General features: G+C 47.8%; 2 protein-coding genes across 2 annotated transcripts; one reads left to right on the forward strand and one right to left on the reverse strand.

Annotated features, from left to right (window-relative positions):
* Positions 1 to 183: 183 nt before the first annotated feature.
* PNP (purine nucleoside phosphorylase) lies at positions 184 to 6,593 on the forward strand. The gene is made up of 6 exons (XM_058666136.1): positions 184 to 334; positions 3,159 to 3,328; positions 4,879 to 4,982; positions 5,110 to 5,285; positions 5,378 to 5,568; positions 5,925 to 6,593. The coding sequence occupies exons 1-6, from the start codon at positions 324 to 326 to the stop codon at positions 6,140 to 6,142; spliced, it is 870 nt and encodes a 289-aa protein (XP_058522119.1). The 5' UTR covers positions 184 to 323; the 3' UTR covers positions 6,143 to 6,593.
* Positions 6,594 to 16,461: 9,868 nt separating this feature from the next.
* On the reverse strand, positions 16,462 to 22,670 carry LOC101529442 (purine nucleoside phosphorylase). The gene is made up of 6 exons (XM_004584642.4): positions 22,599 to 22,670; positions 19,611 to 19,780; positions 17,952 to 18,055; positions 17,649 to 17,824; positions 17,366 to 17,556; positions 16,462 to 17,009 (listed from the first exon to the last, which is right to left on the reverse strand). The coding sequence occupies exons 1-6, from the start codon at positions 22,607 to 22,609 to the stop codon at positions 16,792 to 16,794; spliced, it is 870 nt and encodes a 289-aa protein (XP_004584699.4). The 5' UTR covers positions 22,610 to 22,670; the 3' UTR covers positions 16,462 to 16,791.
* Positions 22,671 to 22,778: the final 108 nt, after the last annotated feature.

Consider the following 22,778-nt stretch of genomic DNA (forward strand, 5'->3'; position numbering starts at 1 on the left):
CCAGACCGCGAAGACAAAGTGGGTACAGGGATAAGATGCTGGATGCCACCCCATAACAACCGGAGCGGGTAGAGAGGGACCAGAGCTGGGAAAAAGGTTTGTGTCCCCATCTGGGGCGATTGAATCAGGTTCTGTCACCATGACGACAAGGGCCGGCCCGCGTGCTCCCCTGCCATTGGCTGCGCACTCCATGGACCGGAGATATAAGCCTGCGCTAGGGAACAGTGAACTAACTGTGCTGCCTAGAGCCAGCTACCTTCTCCTTCTCTCGTCGGAGCGGATCGCAGCTAGGCAAAGGCTCTTGGAGAGGACCACGCCGGACCATGGAGAACGGGTGAGCTGGGCACCAGGCCCAGGGAACCCCAGAGGACCCTGCGGAGGGGAAATGGCTGTCACCAAGCCTGGGAAACTTGGCTGGCTGGGCCCTGAGGGGGTCGGGAGAGGGCGCAAATGCCCTGGAGACGCAGAGAGGCCCGGCATGGAACCTAGGTGTCCTGGGCGAGGCGACAGAGCAGTGAGGCAGCCCGCGCTGGCAGGGGCGCGCGCGGGAATGGAGCTAGGGTGGCGCCACCGCGGCGGGAAGGGGACAGGTTGGTGTGGTGCGGGCTACTCGTAAAAGGGACCGTTGTGTGGGAGCTCGCGTGCCTGGATTAGGGTGCGAGTGGAGACAGAGGCATAGGACCTACTTCGAAGCAGGGCAGACGGCCCTCCAGCCCATGCTAAGAACTCAAAGCCACAAGGTGTTTGTGCCTGAAGCCCCAGTTCCCCGTTTAGAGAAAAGCGTGCCCGCCCTCTCTCACAGGTTGCTTCTGGTTGGTTTCCCTCCGAATTGGAGATCAGATCAGTCAGTGGGGAATCATGGCTCCCAGGGAAGACAGATATTATTCCTGAGCTGAGCGAGACCTTTCTCCATCCTCACCCTGTTCAGGGAAGCCACCCTCCCCATGTCTGTCCTGTGACTTCCAGTCAAACTCACCAGCATTAGGGATCACAGAACTTTTGGCTGCCCAGGGATCAGGGAATCCCTGGGGGACTGAGGGCCAGGAAGGAAACCCCTGAGTTGGGACTATCACACCAGGTGGCAGCTGCTCCAACATTTCCCTTTCCTTTGCACCTCTTGGAGATACCATTTGATTCATTTTTCACCAGCCTCATTGCCTCTTTTTCATTTTGTGGCACTAGCTCTCACCATCACCCCCAGCTCTCCTCTTGCCCACCACCTCGTGAACTGGGGAGTAAGTCTGGCTTCCTCTGCTCTGCTCTGCTCTCAAAGGGAAAGAATGTCTCTGTTGGCTTTGCCAGCTTTGTAGCCCTGCCAAACCTCAGTTCCACTGCAGGCAATCATTGGTGTTTCAGAGGGGAGTGAGAACTGGACTTGGGACTGTAAGAAGCATTCTGAGTTACTCTTGCTGGCGAAGTAGAAGCAGCGGTTCTGGGTCAGTGTGCGCGGCCAGATCCTTTAAGGGCATGGAGCCTTGGTGAAGAGAAGGAAGGAGAAATTGTCAGGTGTGCAAGACAGTGTCGCAGGGGCTGGATAGCAAGTTTTAAATTCGCTTGCAAACTGAGTCTGTCCAGTAATAGAAGGGCAAATAACATGGCCTTACTTTATACCGGAGGCAGATGAAAGCACAGATTATTCACTGAAAAAGACAACCTCAGCAAGAATCTAGATTGAGTTCTGCTTCCCTCCCCTCTCCACCCAAATTCCCAAACATGACTTTGGGATCAGTTATGTGAGCCATTTTACAGAAACGGGAATTCTCTGGCCTCTCTCCAGCAGTGTTCCAGCCGCAAGGGTGGGCCTGTGTCTTTCACAAGCTTCTTCTGAGATTGCATGCTGTCAGGCTGGCTTAGCTTGTGGCGACCGCGTTGTGGCTTAGGTATACTTTTGTATGCCTTTATATGCACCCTTGCAAGTCTCATGACAGGGATGTTTGTGGGTCTGCCTATCCCAGAAAGAACCCAGGGAACCATGAACGACACCCAGACCTTCTAAGAGGTTGCTAGTGCTTTTCTCCTCAAAACATCGATCCTTTAGTATTTGAGGAAAGAGTTGGAGAGTGAGGCAACAAGAGAAAATTGGATTTCCTCCTGCCCCCAAGGTAACTTTAATTCCATTTTAAATGAGATGTAGACAGAGGCCTTCCATCTGCTGATTCACAGCTCAGATGGCTGCTGCACGTCAGGCTGGGCCAAGCCCAAAACAGTTAAGAGCTCCATGCAGGTCTTGCACCGGGTACAGGGGCCCAAGTGCGAACTGCTGTTCCAGGCATGTTAGCAGGAGACTGGATTGAAAGTGGAGCAACTGGGACTCAAACCCATACCCCCAGGTGAGATGCGGGTGTCACAGGCAACAGCTTAAACCCAGAGTCCCAGGCTGGCTCCAGGCCTGTCATTACATTTTGTATGTCCCTAGGGGATAGATAAAATCCTGAGCAAAATTGTCTTAGGTTTGTTGCTGCCCACAGTAAAGTCTTAATCCCACCTTTTAAAATGAGATGTATTGATTTGAAAGGCAGAGAGCGAAGAGAAGCTCCCATCCACTGGCCAGATCCAAGCCAGGAGTCAAGAATCCATCCTGGCCTTCTGCATAGGTGGCAGGGGCTCAAGGACCTGGGCCATCTTTTCCTCTGCTTTCCCAGACGTGTTAGCAGGAGGCTGGAGCAGAGGTGGAGCAGCCAGAACTAGACCTTGACATTTGAATGCTGGTGTCACAAGCAAGCGGTGGCTTAACAAGGGTGACAATGCTCTCCGTGGCACCAGCACCCGCCCTCTGGCTCTGCCACACTGGTCCCACTTTGAGTACTCTCCCTAAGCTTTTCAGACTCTGGTTGAACCTTTAACCTTGCTGACTGGATGAAGTCATTTCAGAAGGGAGATTAAACCTGCTATGGGTAACAGGACAGAGGCGGGGCTGTTGGTAGAGACATGGGCTTTATAAACTTAGCCTCTCCAGTGGGGGTAATTTCATGTCTGGGGTCCCCGGGCTGAATTCAGAAAGGGCTGGTGGAATGGGTGGGTGAGTATGCTGTGGCTTCTCCCTCGGAGCCAGTTTCTCTGTCCCCTGCTGTCTCGGTGTACCTGCCAGCCTGTTGGTCATTTGTTGGACACCTGTGGCTGGGAGCAGCACTCACTTTCGTTTTCTCTTCTTGTTCTAGATTCACATATGAAGATTATCAGAACACTGCAGAATGGCTGCTGTCTCACACCACGCACCGCCCTCAAGTGGCCGTGATCTGTGGTTCTGGGCTAGGAGGTTTGACTGATAAATTAACGGAGGCCCAGGTCTTTAACTACAGTGAGATACCCAATTTTCCCCAAAGTACAGGTACGACCAGAGGAATGCTGGGGATGGCACTGAGGGAAATATGTAGATACATATGTCTGCATGCATATATATGTATGTATGTATGTATATATAAGTATAAATGAAATTTTATTTTTATGTGAAAGGCAGATACAGAGAGAGGAGAGATCCCATCTGTTGGTTCACTCCCTAAATGCCTGGCACTCCAACCAGCACTCACAGGATGCCCTGGCACCGCCCCCTGGGGCCGGGGCGGGGGATTTGTATTGATGGCATGCTGTGGAATCCAATCAAGGAGGTCAAAGCTTATTATCCTATGACCCAGTATTTGCTCAAGATAAATGTAAGAGAAGAAAAATGTCCACTCTCAACCAGGATGACTCGGGAGTGAAGCTTTTCCGGCAGAAATGTGGTAATAGGACAAGTATTTGTTAGTGCAACTAGGGTGGCATCATTCCATCTTTCCTAAGCTTTGTTGACTCAGAGCTCCTCCAGACCCCAGGATAAGCCACTTACCTACTTCCCAGCCACATGCCTCCTCCCCTACTGTCAGCACGTTCAGACGGTACTGTCGATAGTACTGTGAGGACAAGCAGTATTTGGACTCCGGGACAAAGTCACACCTTCCCTGGCTGGGTTAAGACACACCTTTGTGCCCAGCAGCAGATGAGAAGGTGGCATAGGGTGCTCTGCAGGCATAGCCACAGCTCGCTGCACGGGTGGAAAGGCCTGACTAGCTGACCCGTTGGAAAGGGAAAGCGGCAGATAGCCCCTTATCTACAGGGGAGCCCTGAGAGCTCGGGAAAGCACCCAATGGCCACACTCGGCCAGGTGAAACTGGCAAGGAAGGGCCAAGGGTACTTTATTTGGTTGACTTACTGATTTTGTCAATAACTTGCTTCCCTGGGCTTATTCACAAATGTTTAAGATTCCTATCTTCTGTCTCTGCAGAATTCATTCTTTGAACAAAGATTGTTAAACTCTTTGGACAAGATTGGAAGACTAGAATAGAGAGATGAGAATGGGGGTTGGAGAAGGAAATATTACAGTGACAAGGAAGGCTTTTTTTGTGAATTGTTTTAAGATAGTAGTGACATTGGCTGCATCTGCCACTTCCACTCCCAGTGAGCTGGGCACTGCATTGAGTGATAAGTGGGCTCCCTTGCTGGGTTGGGGAGCTGTATAGTAGAGTGAAGGAGATAATTTTGGTATTTTTAAAGAGGTCTATCATTATCACAATCACTTTTCTCTGCTCTCTTTTTGTTTGTTTGTTTGTTTTACAATGTAGCTTTCTCACTCTTTTGCAACTTCTTTAGCAAGCCTTTCCTTTTCCTTTGTATGTTCACATGGATCAGTTTTACCTCTAATCGCAGGTTATGTTTGCATAATTATGACTAATGCCCGTCTACCACAGCAGACAAAACTTTCTGAAAGCAGAGATAGTATCTTTTGCTGAATTATGCCCTCCTCTGTTGAGCAGCAAGTGGCCCACAGCAGGTGCTCAATGGCTGCGTGTTGTATGAAAGCCTAAGCCTAATCATTCTCCCCACTTCCCCCTTTTTGGTATGCAGTGCCAGGTCATGCTGGTCAGCTGGTGTTTGGCTTCCTGAATGGCACATCGTGTGTGATGATGAAAGGCAGGTTCCATTTGTATGAAGGATACCCACTCTGGAAGGTAAGCCAGGAGCGAAAAGGAAGAGAAGTGTCTGTTGAGTTATATTGTATTCCTCGCTTCTTTGGGCCCTTCTACAGAGGCAGCATGGGAGAGTTCAGAACACCTTTTCTGATCTTGTGTTTCTAAGGTGACATTCCCTGTGAGGGTTTTCCGGCTTCTGGGTGTGGACACCTTGGTGGTCACCAATGCAGCTGGAGGTCTTAACCCCAAATTTGAGGTTGGAGACATCATGCTGATTCGCGATCACATCAACCTTCCTGGTTTCTGTGGACAGAACCCTCTCAAAGGACCCAATGAGGACAGGTGCGTGTCTCACTCCTTTGTTCCTAGATGTGCATGCTCCGTGGCATTTGTCTAAGGTTCCAGTGTCTGAGGTGGTCCAACCTGTGCCCTAGGTTTGGAGTTCGTTTCCCTGCCATGTCAGATGCTTATGACCGGACTATCAGGCAGAAGGCTCTGAGTACTTGGAAGCAAATGGGGGAGCAACGAGAGCTACAAGAAGGCACCTATGTGATGGTGGCAGGTCCCAGCTTTGAGACTATCGCAGAGTGTCATCTGCTGCAGAAGTTGGGGGCAGATGCTGTTGGTGAGAAGGGGAACTTTGGTTGGAGTCTTCAAGGGGGAGGGGTTCTCGTTATAGCCATCTTCCATACCTCTGGCTCAAAAACAGATCTGTGTCAGCAGCACTGACTTCAAAATTACTGCAATATGTTTATTTCTATATAAAACATGGCATCGGTACTATTTTATAAGCAATGCAGAAATAAGCCCTGTAAAGCCCCACTTATTTCAAGTCATACACACCAAATAAGACCGGTGCTAATTTAGTGTTGAGTGTCCTTTTTTGCATTTGGGGATTGAACATTTGCAGTGAAGTTACAGTGGGAGCCGAGGCTGAGGACGAGGATGCTGACGGTCACTTTCCTTTCTTGTGCCCACCAGGCATGAGCACCGTGCCAGAAGTGATCGTTGCCCGGCACTGCGGACTTCGAGTCTTTGGCTTCTCACTCATCACTAACAAAGTCATCTTTGATTATGAAAAGCTGGAAAAGGCCAACCACGAGGAAGTGTTGGAAGCCGGGAAACAAGCTGCCCAGAAACTGGAACAGTTTGTCTCCATTCTCGTGTCCAGCCTTCCACTCCCTGGCAATGTCAGCTGACCAGCCCTGGGGTGGTCAGGCCTCTCCGTGTTAGGATCCGAGTAGCTGCTGTCTACTTGGGCCCCCTAGCTGGAGTCATGTGCCTGTGTGTCCTTACTAGCAGGAAGAGGGAGATCCTCATCCTTTACCTTCTCCACTTTGTTCCACTAAACACTCCAGTGCCCGGTTCTCTTGCCCAGTGGTCTTCTCAAACAAGTTTGCTTCTAGTCCCTCGTCTACCATACGAACTGGAGCTGGTGCCCTACGACACACGCGTGCACATGCTCGGGATTTGACCTGGGCCTTCGGACTTTGCACAGTAGCTGTTGCTAGCTGTTTGAGACGATGCTTCTCACGTTCCTGGGGGTTCAGTTCTGCCCCACCTAACACTCTGGAGACCAAACAAGGACTAGACCAATACCTCATAGAAGCTTTATTTAATACTGAAATGTTTTGACAATAAAGAAAAAAAGGGGGGAAATCTTGTGTGTTTTTGTTGCAATTTGGGGTGAGCCTGGGGCTCAGGCCAAGACTGTGACTCAGCTTCAGAGTCCAGGAGCTGAGAACTGAGAGCACTACCGCAAGGGAGGGAGGAGCCACGAAGGGCAGCAAGGTGGCCGGAGGTGGGGAGGAGGAGGAGGACTCCCTTGCGCTCTGTGGTGACCACTTCCTTCAGGCCAGTGCTAGGCCTTCTGGTTTCACTCCTGAATCTGTCAAGTTGAATACTGTACCCACCTGGATAGTGCATAATCGGGGAGTGGGATTGGCCTACAAGGGAAATAGTGGGCTCCTCCCTGTTGGGTTACCATTCCCACTGGAGATCAGGAAAACTAGGACAGGGGCAGGGGTGGCTATGCAGAAAGGCACCAAACAGCATTGTGTGTGCTGGGAAAGCAGTCGAGGACGGCCCAAAGCCTTGGAACCCTGCACCCAAGTGGGAGACCTGGTAGAAGCTCCTGGCTTCCGATTGGCTCAGCTCCAGCTGTTGCAGCCACTTGGTGAGTAAACCATCGGACGAAAGATCTTCCTCTCTGTATTTCTGCCTTTCCAATAAAAATAAATAAATCTTTTTTTCCATTTTTAAAATTTTTGACAATCTTTACATAGTTGAGTATGGCAAAAAAAATTCAAGGACTACAGGAAGGTGGGTAAGACTATTATTTCCACATTGTTTTTCTCATGTATCTGGCATAAAGGGGGAGATAAAGGGAGAAGCCCCACCCAGTCTCCCACCCATGTCAGGTCCCTGTTGTGGAGCATGCTACGAGCGTCTTGCTCAAGAGTTTTGATAGTTCAACAGTTATGAATTGCTGCCAAACTCGCCACTACAAGCATGATGAGGTGCTGAAGAATCCACTGATTGACATAGTCATCTTAGAGTCTCCTTTCTCTGTATATCTGACTTTCCAATAAAAAAAATAAAGCTCAAAAATAATCATTGTTCTTTAAAGAGACCACCGTATGCTTTTTCTTATTTCCTGGTTCTGCTGCCCTAATATGGACAGCTGTCAAGTCAAGACCAAGTTCCTGACATGGACTCATTTTCTTCCCTCCAGAATCCATATCATACCAAACAGTTGTAACTACATCATAAGCAAGCCATAGTGTATGGTGCCAACAATAAGTTAAATGTTCTATAATATTATGATCTCTCTCAACTCCCCCCATATATGTACACACACACAGTTACCTAATTAGTTGTTCAAGATTTTTACTCATAGCTACCTCCCCAATATAGGCCATAGAGACCTAAAGACCCTCCCTCATTCCAAAAGGGTCCTGCTCCATTTCCAAGAGAAAGAAATGCTGAAGAATCTGTACAGACGGGTCTTGCTGCATTTCCCCACACAGTCTGTTATTAGCAATCCTGCCTATGCAGTAACATCTCCAGTAGACTCCAGAACAGTAATCAGACACAGCTGAATGCTGAAATTCCGGAAGGGTGTTGCACCAGGAGAGTGTGGAAGCTCTGCATCTCTTCTCCCAGGCCTCATCCTGGGCGTCTACATTATCCTTTTCAACATCCTTGGTAATAAACCAGTAAATGTTAGTGTTCCCTTGAATTCTCCCAGCTACTCAAAAAAAAAAAAAAAAAAAAATTCATGGCTACAGGTTTGCACCTGGCTGGTCAGAAACACAGATAAAATAACCTGGACCTTGCAACTGCCAGTTAAATAGGGAGAGGGGAGCAGTCTTGGAGACTAACCCCCTCAACCTGTGGGATCTGATGCTATCTCCGGGTAGGTAGTGTCAGAACTGAATTTGAGAACATCCAGCTTGTGTCAGTTGCAGAACTGATTGCTTGCTTGGTTTGTAGAGAAAACCTCACACATATCTGGTATCACAGTGATCTGTATTGTGAGAGTAAAGAAGAGAAGCTGAGTCGGGGTTGGTTTTCCCTTGCGTGTCCAAAAGTCCCATTTAATTTCCTCACAACAAGGGCCAGGCGGCGTGGCCTAGCGGCTAAAGTCCTCGCCTTGAACGCGCCAGGATCCCATATGGGCACCGGTTCTAATCCCAGCAGCTCCACTTCCCATCCAGCTCCCTGCCTGTGGCCTGGGAAAGCAGTTGAGGACGGCCCAAAGCTTTGGGACCCTGCACCCACGTGGGAGACCTGGAAGAGGTTCCAGGTTCCCGGCATCGGACCGGCCCGTTGCGGCTCACTTGGGGAGTGAAACATCGGATGGAAGATCTTCCTCTCTGTCTCTCTCCTCCTCTCTGTATATCCGGCTTTCTAATAATAATAAAATCTTAAAAAAAAAATTTTTAATTTCCTCACAACAGCACAGGCCGCCTTGTCTTCTTTGCATCATAACCCAAGTCCCACTCAGTTTCTTTCTATTTCAAGATGTCTCCAATCATTCAAAAAAAGAATTATTTCCCCGAACTCACATCTATCCTCCAGCTATGACTCTCCTATGTTGAGAGTTGCTCATTGCATGTACTTGTCATCTCTCTTTCCCCATCTCATTCATTGTGGTTTCTATTCCACTCAAGAGATGACTCACGCCACTGAGACCACTTGTCAAGGGGACCTTGACAACTCTCTGGTTGAAGCAGTTTTTTTTTTTTTTTTTAGATTTATTATTATTTGAAAGGTAGATTTAGAGTGAGACACAGAGAGAGATCTTCCATCCACTGATTCACTTCCCAAATGACCACAGTGGCCAGAGCTGAGCCCATCCAAAGTTGAGAGCCAGGAGTTCCCTCCAGGTCTCCCACATAGGTAGAGAAGTAAAAGGACCTGAGTCATCCTCCACCACTTTTTCAAGCCATTAGCAGGGAGCTGGATTGGAAGTGGAGCAGCTAGAACTATAATCATATGGGATGCCAATGCTGTAAGACAGAGGATTAGCCAATTGAACCACTGTGCCAGCCCCGAAAGCTTTGTACTCACCTCCCAAGACAGTCTGTTTTTCTGGTTTTCTCATACCTCCCTGACGGCTCTTTTTCACATTTCCTTTTTGCATCCTTTTTCTCATGATGAGGATGGAATGGTGTCCAGACCACATGTGCTAAATGCCATTTATGTGTTAATAACTTCCAAATTAATGAATGTAGCTTAAGCCCTGTCCCTTGATGTCCAAACACATTTACCCAAGTAGAAACTCTATGTGTCCATCTGAAAGAAAAGATTTTTCCGCACTTTACAGCTGTGAGCCAAATTTGGTTATCCTTCCAAAATCACTTTTTCCTTCAAGGCTTCGTCTGAGTAAATGGAACTTTCATTTACCTATTAGGTCACATTAAAAGCTTGGGAGCCAATCTAGACTTTTTTCTTTCTTCCTCAGATCTTATTTGACTGCATCCTTTCTACCTTCAGAATATCTCCAGTCTGAACTTTTCTTTCCTACTAAACATTACCACCAATGGTGCAAGCCAGAACCAACTGGTAGCTTGGTTTGTCTACCACAGGGCTCTCCTAATCAATCTCTCTACTTCCATCTTTACTTCATATCATTGGTTTTCTATGAGGCAATCAGTGAAATTCTGTAAAGGTGAGTCAGTTAAAAATCATTTAAATGATAATTTTTCATGCTCAAAACTCAGACTTTGTACCATGACCTACAACATTTACCCATGTCTCCATCCTCTTATCAACCACCATTATCTCCTTTCTTCACTGAACTCTAGTGAAATGTGTAGTAAGACTCTTTCTGGGGGCTGGTGTTATGGCATACAGGCAAAGCCTCTGCCTTCAACACCAGCATCCCATATGGGTACTGGTTCATGTCTTGGCTGTGTCACTTGCTCCCTGCTAATGCATCGATGGTCCAGGTACTTTGTAAGACTGTTTTTTAGTAAATGAAAGTCTTTAGGTTTTCTTATATGCTTACTCTGCCAATTTCTCATTCAACGTTATAAATGGACACAAACCACTCATTATTTAAAAACAAACATGGAGGTATAGTAAGAGTAGCTGGATGTTTTCTGCCAATCCATGATTCTTCATAGTTGTTCAGCTTCTAAACTGTTTTCTACTTGTTAACCCTTCACTTCAGGATAAGCCCTATGTCAGGTCTCCCAAAGTTGTGAGGAACTGATGTGGTTTTACTGGGTTCAGGAATTTTCTCAGATCAAGTTATCTTTGCCTGGAAAGTCTGAGAGATGCCTTGGAGAACCGAACTGCACCTTGAAGCAACGATGATGAGCATTGCATATAATCTTCAGACTTATGAGGTACCCTTGCCCGTGAAGGGGCTTTGGGCAGATTCACAGGTGCTTGTGAGCTCAGCTAGACTGGACAAAGATGAGCGTGTACGCATAGTCTCTCCACTTCCAGTACAGGAGCTTTCCATCCTGATGCAGCCAGCCCTCTATGAGGATTCTAGAGTCAAAAGTTTGTGCTTCTATCTGTACTGGAAAGTTTGGTTTGTCTCAGTGAACTATTATGAGTCCTTGGGCTAAACAAACCTCTTTGGCTTATGTAAATGATATTATGTTGACTCTGTCATCAGTCTGCACCTGAGTTTTCCGTTTGTCAACATGGATTGGACACCCAGTTTCTAAATAACTGTAACATTTACTTAACAACCCTGCACAACATTTTTGTCTTTTTGTTTTCGCCTCATCTTATTTGAAATTTGTTCTTCTGAAATTTAAATGTATTAAGTTTCATGAAAAAGTGCTGGGGTGTGTGTGTGTGTGCTTTGTATGTGGATCATCATCTTCCCATGAAATCATGAGGAAGCTTAAAATCGTTCACAGTCCCAAGACAGGATACCAGCCAACAGTGGCTCCCTAGGCTGCTGAGCAGCGGCGGAGGCATGAGGTGGTATATTTACTCACTTATTAAACAAATGGTTTAGGGTTAGGGATAGAGAAAAGAACAAGAAAGCATTCTTACTTTTGTAAAGAAAACATTCTTACTTTTTGTAGTCTGGAGCTAGACGACAAATAAATATGCATGTCAAAATAGAAGATACAGCTGGTGCTATCACACAGCAGGTTGCTGTCACTTGTGATACTACCAACTCATTCATGTCTGCTTGCCTGTTCAATACCTGGCTGTTCCACTTCTGATCCATCTCCCTACTAGAGTGCCTGGGAAGTCAGTGGAAGACGGCCCAAATGCTTGCACCCATGCTACCCAGGTTGGAGATCTTCCAGATTCTTATGATAAGATTGACGAAGCCTTGGCCATTGCTGACATTTGGGAAATGAATTAGTGGATTGAATACTCTCTGTAACTTTGCTTTTAAGTAGGTAAATAAATCTTTTAAAAACCATGAAAATTGTCAAAGTCAAACAGCCAACAAGCAAAATGGAAATGAAAATACAAATATGAGGACTGGCACACTGGATTAACTGACTAATCCTCCAGCTCCAAGCACAGGCACTCCTTATGGGCACTGGTTCATGTCCCATCTGCTCTGCTTCCCATCCAACTCCCTGCTTATGGCCTGATGAAACAGTAGAGGAAGGCCCAAAGCCTTGGGCCCTGTACCCACATGGGGACCCAGAGGCAGCTCTTGGCTCCTGGCTTCAGATTGGCTCAACTCTGGGTGTTATGGCCATTTGGGGGTGTGAACCAGTGGATGGAAGATCTTTCTGTGTCTCCTCTCTGTAAATCCATTTTTCCAATAAAAATAAATCTTTAAAAAAGTGCAAATAACAGAAGATAACAAGAACATGAAATGACCCAGCACGGTAGCCTAGTGGCTAAGGTCCGCACCTTGTACATGCCTGCATCCCATAATGGTGCCAGTTCTAATCCCAGCAGCCCCACTTCCCATTCAGCTCCCTGCTTGTGGCCTGGAAAAGCAGTCAAGGCTGCCCCAAAGCCTTAGGACCCTGCGCCCACATGGGAGACCTGGAGGAAGCTCTTGGCTCTGGCTTTGGATCAGCTCAGCTCTGGCTATTGCTGCCACTTAGGGAGTGAATCAGCGCACAAAAAATCTTTCTCTTTGTCTCTCCTCCTCTCTGTATATCTTACTGTCCAATAAAAATAAATAAAGTAAATCTTAAAACAATATAAAATGAACATGGAAAATAAGAAAACAGCAAGTGAGATAGTCAACTTAATAAAATGAACATAGAAAGTCAGAATGGAAATGAAAGTGAAAGCCAAATGGAGGAGTAGGATTTTCCAACCCAGAAAAAACACAAGGGTAGATTCATCCAGAAGGACATCAAATTTAATTTAGACCAAAGCTAAAAACCAGGCAAGATTAAAGATAGGAAATTTTTCCTTTTTATTGAGTTCCAAAGTCATTGTAACAGAAAAATCAGGCGCATGACCAGTATTTGTTCAAAAGATGTCCCATAGAAACAAAACATAATTAATGAAAAACAGAGGCCTATTTACAAGAGAGAAAGGCAACAGAAATCTAAGCCAAATCAAATTTCGGCCCAGAACAGAAAGAGCAGCTCTCCTCCTCACTCTTTCAAGAGCTGATTACATTACGTCTTTGTCTCCATTACCATGAATAAGCCATAAAGGTTTTGTAGTGGCTTAAAAAAAATCAGGCTATATTCTTCTTTTGCTTCCAAAACCTTTGAGAAGACAAGCATGTAAACTTGGCAGCACTGACTTAATTAAGAAAACACTAATTTATTGATGTGAAATGAGCTCTAGGATAGATTAAAACAGAGCAGCAAGAAGCACAACAGTACACAGAGCACTGTTTTCAATGTGGGAGAGAAGTAAAAAATAAGAATTTGGCACCAAAAGACTGTACGCTCTCTCTTGTATGTTGAAGCCAAAATGTTGATCTTGGAGAAGTAGAGAATGCTGAGTGGTCATTAGAGCCCAGGAAGGGTGCTGCGGGGGGAGGATGGAAGGAGGACGGTTACCAGGTACCGGGGTGTGGAAGGAAAGGAGGAGGAGCTTCTCATGCTCTCCAGCATTGCGGGATCACAGTGGTAGGCAATAGTTACGTGGACAGTTCAAAATCATTGGCAGAGAGGATTTTGAACATTCCCAACACAAAGAAATGATGAATGGTATGGGTGAGGGATATGCCATTTATCCTCACCTAATCATTACACATTGTATATATTAATGGAAATGCTTAATCACACCCTGTAAACCAAATTATGATGTATTCATTAAAAAATAAAAACAGAGCAGCTAGCATGGTGGCACAACAGGTTGGGCTACCTGCTGTTTGTGAAGCTGACAACACACCAGCACTTGGTTGTTCCACTTCTGATCCAGGTCCCTGTTCTTGGAATTGGAAAAGTAGTATAGGATGGCCCAGGTGCTGGTGTCCCTGCACCCATGTGGGAGACCTGGAGGAAACTCCTGACTCTTGGCTAGAGTCTAGCCCCTGTAGTTACAGTTATTTGGAAATTAAGCCAGCAGATGGAAGATCTCTGTGTCACTCCATCTCTCTCTTTTTTAAATTGGAAAATCAGATATACAGAGAGGAGGAGAGACAGAGAAAGATTTTTCTGCCTGTTGATCCACTCCCTAAGTGGCCGCAACAGCCAGAGCTGAGCTGATCCAAACCCAGGATTCCAGAACCTCCTCCAGGTCTCCAACATGTGGGTGCAGGGTCCCAAGGCTTTGGGCCATCTTCTACTGCTTTCACAGGCCACAAGCAGGGAGTTGGATGGAAAGTGAGGCTAGGCCTAGCGCAATAGCGTAGTGGTTAAAGTCCTTGCCTTGCATGGGCCCAAGATCCAATGTGGGCACCGGCTCTAAAACCAGCGGCTCTACTTCCCATCCAGCTCCCTGCTTGTGGCCTGGGAAAGCAGTCGAGGATGGCCCAAAGCTTTGGGATCCTGCACCCACGTGGGGAGACCTGGACACTCTTGGCTTCAGATTGGCTCAGCTCCAGCCGTTGCGGCCGCTTAGGGAGTGAATCATCGGACAGAAGATCTTCCTCTCTGTCTCTTCTCCTCTCTGTGTATCAGACTTTCCAATAAAAATAAATACATTATAAAAAAAAAAAGAAAAAAAGAGAATGAGGCTGCCAGGACACAACTGGAGCCCATAAGGGATCCTGGTGCTTACTAGGCAAAGACTTTAGCCACTAGGCTACTGCACTGGGCCCCTTCATCTGTTTCTGACTCTGCATGTCAAATAAATCAATCATTCATAAACAGATAGATAGATAGAAAGATAGATAGATGGATAGATAGTGTTGTGGCATCATTTTGATCATTCCAGCCAGGAGGCAGATCAGAGATTGGAATGGAAAGCAATTTGAACTACTGCTGTCTTTTACAGATCCCTTTGTGTGACAATGACTTAGGAACATGCCAAGAACTCTTCATCACTCTGTGCTTTGGTTTATTGTGATGTGGAACCCTCATCCTCTTTTCCATCCTACAAAGCTAAGCTCAAAGGTTTAACAAAAAATTTTTCCCTGGAGCCAGAACTTGTGCAGCACGTTAGGCTGCCGCTTGCAGCACCGGCATCCATCCCACATGGACACTGGTTTGAGTCCTGGCTGCTCCATTTCTGATCCAACTCCCTGCTAATGTGCCTGGAAAAGCCACAGAGGATGGCCCACGTGACTGCGCCCCTGCACCCACTTGAAACCTGGATCAAATTCTGGCTGCTGTCCTTCATTTGGGAACTGAACCAGCAAATGAAAAATCTCTTTTTCTATGCTTTTCCTTCTGTTACACTGCCTTTCAAATAAACAAAGAAAATAAATTACACCTAATAGCTGCACTGTACTTCTCTCTGAATGAACTCATGGACAAACAAATGTGAGAGATTGCTTGAAGGCGAGTGATGGATTTCCTGGTGAATAGAAGTACAGCAAACTGAAGACAGGGATACAGCTGAAGCCTTTGCATTTGTTCCATGAAGGGGCTCAGTTGGTGAAATCCTCCCACTGCAAGCGCTGGGATCTCACATGGCCTCTGGTTCATATCCTGGCTGCTCCACTTCCCATCCAGCTTCCTGCTTATGGCCTGGGAAAGCAGCAGAGAATGGTCCAAAGCCTTAGGACCCTGCACCCACGTGGGAGACCTGGAAGAAGCTCTTAGCTCCTGGCTTTGGATGGGCTAAGCTACAGGTGTTGTGGCCACTTGGAGAATGAACAGTGGGTGGAAGAGCTATCTCTCTGTCTCTCCTCTCAGAAAACCTGACTTTCCAATGAAAAAGAATCCTTTTCATTGAGTTCAGCTCCTGTCCAGTATACCTCTACATATCATATTACCAGTAAGTGAAAGGTTAGTTACTGCTAGAGGCTCATCAAACATACAGGCCTGGGAGGGTAATGTGGTTTTTCAAACCTGCCAGCCATTGAATGCACATTGAGAAGCAAAGATAAGGGAGTGCCACTTCATAGCTAAGATCTAGCCATGCAAAAGCAAACAGACAAATTGAGAAAGGCAGGCAGGGCAGGGGTACTCGCCGCATTGTTAGTATGCAGCAGAGTGTATATGGCTGCTGAAGTCACAAACAGTAGGGGAGAAGAACAGGGCAGAGAGAACAAATACAACCAGAGATGAAACAAGGAATTGGCAGCTAATCATAGCACAGTAGCCGAGATCAGTGAATGCATCCAAATATTCATAAGTGAGGAGTGAAACCAGAAGGCCTAGCACTGGCCTGAAGGAAGTGGTCACCACAGAGCGCAAGGGAGTCCTCCTCCTCCTCCTCACCTCCGGCCACCTTGCTGCCCTTCGTGGCTCCTCCCTCCCTTGCGGTAGTGCTCTCAGTTCTCAGCTCCTGGACTCTGAAGCTGAGTCACAGTCTTGGCCTGAGCCCCAGGCTCACCCCAAATTGCAACAAAAACACACAAGATTTCCCCCCTTTTTTTCTTTATTGTCAAAACATTTCAGTATTAAATAAAGTTTCTATGAGGTATTGGTCTAGTCCTTGTTTGGTCTCCAGAGTGTTAGGTGGGGCAGAACTGAACCCCCAAGAACGTGAGAAGCATCGTCTCAAACAGCTAGCAACAGCTACTGTGCAAAGTCCGAAGGCCCAGGTCAAATCCCGAGCATGTGCACGCGTGTGTCGTAGGGCACCAGCTCCAGTTCGTATGGTAGACGAGGGACTAGAAGCAAACTTGTTTGAGAAGACCACTGGGCAAGAGAACCGGGCACTGGAGTGTTTAGTGGAACAAAGTGGAGAAGGTAAAGGATGAGGATCTCCCTCTTCCTGCTAGTAAGGACACACAGGCACATGACTCCAGCTAGGGGGCCCAAGTAGACAGCAGCTACTCAGATCCTAACACGGAGAGGCCTGACCACCCCAGGGCTGGTCAGCTGACATTGCCAGGGAGTGGAAGGCTGGACACGAGAATGGAGACAAACTGTTCCAGTTTCTGGGCAGCTTGTTTCCCGGCTTCCAACACTTCCTCGTGGTTGGCCTTTTCCAGCTTTTCATAATCAAAGATGACTTTGTTAGTGATGAGTGAGAAGCCAAAGACTCGAAGTCCGCAGTGCCGGGCAACGATCACTTCTGGCACGGTGCTCATGCCTGGTGGGCACAAGAAAGGAAAGTGACCGTCAGCATCCTCGTCCTCAGCCTCGGCTTCCACTGTAACTTCACTGCAAATGTTCAATCCCCAAATGCAAAAAAGGACACTCAACACTAAATTAGCACCGGTCTTATTTGGTGTGTATGACTTGAAATAAGTGGGGCTTTACAGGGCTTATTTCTGCATTGCTTATAAAATAGTACCGATGCCATGTTTTATATAGAAATAAACATATTGCAGTAATTTTGAAGTCAGTGCTGCTGACACAGACCTGTTTTTGAGCCAGAGGTATGGAAGATGGCTATAACGAGAACCCCTCCCCCTTGAAGACTCCAACCAAAGTTCCCCTTCTCACCAACAGCATCTGCCCCCAACTTCTGCAGCAGATGACACTCTGCGATAGTCTCAAAGCTGGGACCTGCCACCATCACATAGGTGCCTTCTTGTAGCTCTCGTTGCTCCCCCATTTGCTTCCAAGTACTCAGAGCCTTCTGCCTGATAGTCCGGTCATAAGCATCTGACATGGCAGGGAAACGAACTCCAAACCTAGGGCACAGGTTGGACCACCTCAGACACTGGAACCTTAGACAAATGCCACGGAGCATGCACATCTAGGAACAAAGGAGTGAGACACGCACCTGTCCTCATTGGGTCCTTTGAGAGGGTTCTGTCCACAGAAACCAGGAAGGTTGATGTGATCGCGAATCAGCATGATGTCTCCAACCTCAAATTTGGGGTTAAGACCTCCAGCTGCATTGGTGACCACCAAGGTGTCCACACCCAGAAGCCGGAAAACCCTCACAGGGAATGTCACCTTAGAAACACAAGATCAGAAAAGGTGTTCTGAACTCTCCCATGCTGCCTCTGTAGAAGGGCCCAAAGAAGCGAGGAATACAATATAACTCAACAGACACTTCTCTTCCTTTTTGCTCCTGGCTTACCTTCCAGAGTGGGTATCCTTCATACAAATGGAACCTGCCTTTCATCATCACACACGATGTGCCATTCAGGAAGCCAAACACCAGCTGACCAGCATGACCTGGCACTGCATACCAAAAAGGGGGAAGTGGGGAGAATGATTAGGCTTAGGCTTTCATACAACACGCAGCCATTGAGCACCTGCTGTGGGCCACTTGCTGCTCAACAGAGGCGGGCATAATTCAGCAAAAGATACTATCTCTGCTTTCAGAAAGTTTTGTCTGCTGTGGTAGACGGGCATTAGTCATGATTATGCAAACATAACCTGCGATTAGAGGTAAAACTGATCCATGTGAACATACAAAGGAAAAGGAAAGGCTTGCTAAAGAAGTTGCAAAAGAGTGAGAAAGCTACATTGTAAAACAAACAAACAAACAAAAAGAGAGCAGAGAAAAGTGATTGTGATAATGATAGACCTCTTTAAAAATACCAAAATTATCTCCTTCACTCTACTATACAGCTCCCCAACCCAGCAAGGGAGCCCACTTATCACTCAATGCAGTGCCCAGCTCACTGGGAGTGGAAGTGGCAGATGCAGCCAATGTCACTACTATCTTAAAACAATTTACAAAAAAAGCCTTCCTTGTCACTGTAATATTTCCTTCTCCAACCCCCATTCTCATCTCTCTATTCTAGTCTTCCAATCTTGTCCAAAGAGTTTAACAATCTTTGTTCAAAGAATGAATTCTGCAGAGACAGAAGATAGGAATCTTAAACATTTGTGAATAAGCCCAGGGAAGCAAGTTATTGACAAAATCAGTAAGTCAACCAAATAAAGTACCCTTGGCCCTTCCTTGCCAGTTTCACCTGGCTGAGTGTGGCCATTGGGTGCTTTCCCGAGCTCTCAGGGCTCCCCTGTAGATAAGGGGCTATCTGCCGCTTTCCCTTTCCAACGGGTCAGCTAGTCAGGCCTTTCCACCCGTGCAGCGAGCTGTGGCTATGTCTGCAGAGCACCCTATGCCACCTTCTCATCTGCTGCTGGGCACAAAGGTGTGTCTTAACCCAGCCAGGGAAGGTGTGACTTTGTCCCGGAGTCCAAATACTGCTTGTCCTCACAGTACTATCGACAGTACCGTCTGAACGTGCTGACAGTAGGGGAGGAGGCATGTGGCTGGGAAGTAGGTAAGTGGCTTATCCTGGGGTCTGGAGGAGCTCTGAGTCAGCAAAGCTTAGGAAAGATGGAATGATGCCACCCTAGTTGCACTAACACATACTTGTCCTATTACCACATTTCTGCCGGAAAAGCTTCACTCCCGAGTCATCCTGGTTGAGAGTGGACATTTTTCTTCTCTTACATTTATCTTGAGCAAATACTGGGTCATAGGATAATAAGCTTTGACCTCCTTGATTGGATTCCACAGCATGCCATCAATACAAATCCCCCCCCCCGCCCCGGCCCCAGGGGGCGGTGCCAGCGCATCCTGTGAGTGCTGGTTGGAGTGCCAGGCATTTAGGGAGTGAACCAACAGATGGGATCTCTCCTCTCTCTGTATCTGCCTTTCACATAAAAATAAAATTTCATTTATAATTATATATACATACATACATACATATATATGCATGCAGACATATGTATCTACATATTTCCCTCAGTGCCATCCCCAGCATTCCTCTGGTCGTACCTGTACTTTGGGGAAAATTGGGTATCTCACTGTAGTTAAAGACCTGGGCCTCCGTTAATTTATCAGTCAAACCTCCTAGCCCAGAACCACAGATCACGGCCACTTGAGGGCGGTGCGTGGTGTGAGACAGCAGCCATTCTGCAGTGTTCTGATAATCTTCATATGTGAATCTAGAACAAGAAGAGAAAACGAAAGTGAGTGCTGCTCCCAGCCACAGGTGTCCAACAAATGACCAACAGGCTGGCAGGTACACCGAGACAGCAGGGGACAGAGAAACTGGCTCCGAGGGAGAAGCCACAGCATACTCACCCACCCATTCCACCAGCCCTTTCTGAATTCAGCCCGGGGACCCCAGACATGAAATTACCCCCACTGGAGAGGCTAAGTTTATAAAGCCCATGTCTCTACCAACAGCCCCGCCTCTGTCCTGTTACCCATAGCAGGTTTAATCTCCCTTCTGAAATGACTTCATCCAGTCAGCAAGGTCAAAGGTTCAACCAGAGTCTGAAAAGCTTAGGGAGAGTACTCAAAGTGGGACCAGTGTGGCAGAGCCAGAGGGCGGGTGCTGGTGCCACGGAGAGCATTGTCACCCTTGTTAAGCCACCGCTTGCTTGTGACACCAGCATTCAAATGTCAAGGTCTAGTTCTGGCTGCTCCACCTCTGCTCCAGCCTCCTGCTAACACGTCTGGGAAAGCAGAGGAAAAGATGGCCCAGGTCTTTGAGCCCCTGCCACCTATGCAGAAGGCCAGGATGGATTCTTGACTCCTGGCTTGGATCTGGCCAGTGGATGGGAGCTTCTCTTCGCTCTCTGCCTTTCAAATCAATACATCTCATTTTAAAAGGTGGGATTAAGACTTTACTGTGGGCAGCAACAAACCTAAGACAATTTTGCTCAGGATTTTATTTATCCCCTAGGGACATACAAAATGTAATGACAGGCCTGGAGCCAGCCTGGGACTCTGGGTTTAAGCTGTTGCCTGTGACACCCGCATCTCACCTGGGGGTATGGGTTTGAGTCCCAGTTGCTCCACTTTCAATCCAGTCTCCTGCTAACATGCCTGGAACAGCAGTTCGCACTTGGGCCCCTGTACCCGGTGCAAGACCTGCATGGAGCTCTTAACTGTTTTGGGCTTGGCCCAGCCTGACGTGCAGCAGCCATTTGAGCTGTGAATCAGCAGATGGAAGGCCTCTGTCTACATCTCATTTAAAATGGAATTAAAGTTACCTTGGGGGCAGGAGGAAATCCAATTTTCTCTTGTTGCCTCACTCTCCAACTCTTTCCTCAAATACTAAAGGATCGATGTTTTGAGGAGAAAAGCACTAGCAACCTCTTAGAAGGTCTGGGTGTCGTTCATGGTTCCCTGGGTTCTTTCTGGGATAGGCAGACCCACAAACATCCCTGTCATGAGACTTGCAAGGGTGCATATAAAGGCATACAAAAGTATACCTAAGCCACAACGCGGTCGCCACAAGCTAAGCCAGCCTGACAGCATGCAATCTCAGAAGAAGCTTGTGAAAGACACAGGCCCACCCTTGCGGCTGGAACACTGCTGGAGAGAGGCCAGAGAATTCCCATTTCTGTAAAATGGCTCACATAACTGATCCCAAAGTCATGTTTGGGAATTTGGGTGGAGAGGGGAGGGAAGCAGAACTCAATCTAGATTCTTGCTGAGGTTGTCTTTTTCAGTGAATAATCTGTGCTTTCATCTGCCTCCGGTATAAAGTAAGGCCATGTTATTTGCCCTTCTATTACTGGACAGACTCAGTTTGCAAGCGAATTTAAAACTTGCTATCCAGCCCCTGCGACACTGTCTTGCACACCTGACAATTTCTCCTTCCTTCTCTTCACCAAGGCTCCATGCCCTTGAAGGATCTGGCCGCGCACACTGACCCAGAACCGCTGCTTCTACTTCGCCAGCAAGAGTAACTCAGAATGCTTCTTACAGTCCCAAGTCCAGTTCTCACTCCCCTCTGAAACACCAATGATTGCCTGCAGTGGAACTGAGGTTTGGCAGGGCTACAAAGCTGGCAAAGCCAACAGAGACATTCTTTCCCTTTGAGAGCAGAGCAGAGGAAGCCAGACTTACTCCCCAGTTCACGAGGTGGTGGGCAAGAGGAGAGCTGGGGGTGATGGTGAGAGCTAGTGCCACAAAATGAAAAAGAGGCAATGAGGCTGGTGAAAAATGAATCAAATGGTATCTCCAAGAGGTGCAAAGGAAAGGGAAATGTTGGAGCAGCTGCCACCTGGTGTGATAGTCCCAACTCAGGGTTTCCTTCCTGGCCCTCAGTCCCCCAGGGATTCCCTGATCCCTGGGCAGCCGAAAGTTCTGTGATCCCTAATGCTGGTGAGCTTGACTGGAAGTCACAGGACAGACATGGGGAGAGTGGCTTCCCTGAACAGGGTGAGGATGGAGAAAGGTCTCGCTCAGCTCAGGAATAATATCTGTCTTCCCTGGGAGCCATGATTCCCCACTGACTGATCTGATCTCCAATTCGGAGGGAAACCAACCAGAAGCAACCTGTGAGAGAGGGCGGGCACGCTTTTCTCTAAACGGGGAACTGGGGCTTCAGGCACAAACACCTTGTGGCTTTGAGTTCTTAGCATGGGCTGGAGGGCCGTCTGCCCTGCTTCGAAGTAGGTCCTATGCCTCTGTCTCCACTCGCACCCTAATCCAGGCACGCGAGCTCCCACACAACGGTCCCTTTTACGAGTAGCCCGCACCACACCAACCTGTCCCCTTCCCGCCGCGGTGGCGCCACCCTAGCTCCATTCCCGCGCGCGCCCCTGCCAGCGCGGGCTGCCTCACTGCTCTGTCGCCTCGCCCAGGACACCTAGGTTCCATGCCGGGCCTCTCTGCGTCTCCAGGGCATTTGCGCCCTCTCCCGACCCCCTCAGGGCCCAGCCAGCCAAGTTTCCCAGGCTTGGTGACAGCCATTTCCCCTCCGCAGGGTCCTCTGGGGTTCCCTGGGCCTGGTGCCCAGCTCACCCGTTCTCCATGGTCCGGCGTGGTCCTCTCCAAGAGCCTTTGCCTAGCTGCGATCCGCTCCGACGAGAGAAGGAGGAGCAGGACGAGAGAAGGAGAAGGTGGCTGACTCTAGGCAGCACAATTAGTTCACTGTTACCAAGTGTCGACTTACATCTCTGGCCCAGGATATGATTTGTACGA

Source organism: Ochotona princeps, chromosome 6, assembly GCF_030435755.1.
Source record: "Ochotona princeps isolate mOchPri1 chromosome 6, mOchPri1.hap1, whole genome shotgun sequence".
Taxonomy (NCBI): domain Eukaryota; kingdom Metazoa; phylum Chordata; class Mammalia; order Lagomorpha; family Ochotonidae; genus Ochotona; species Ochotona princeps.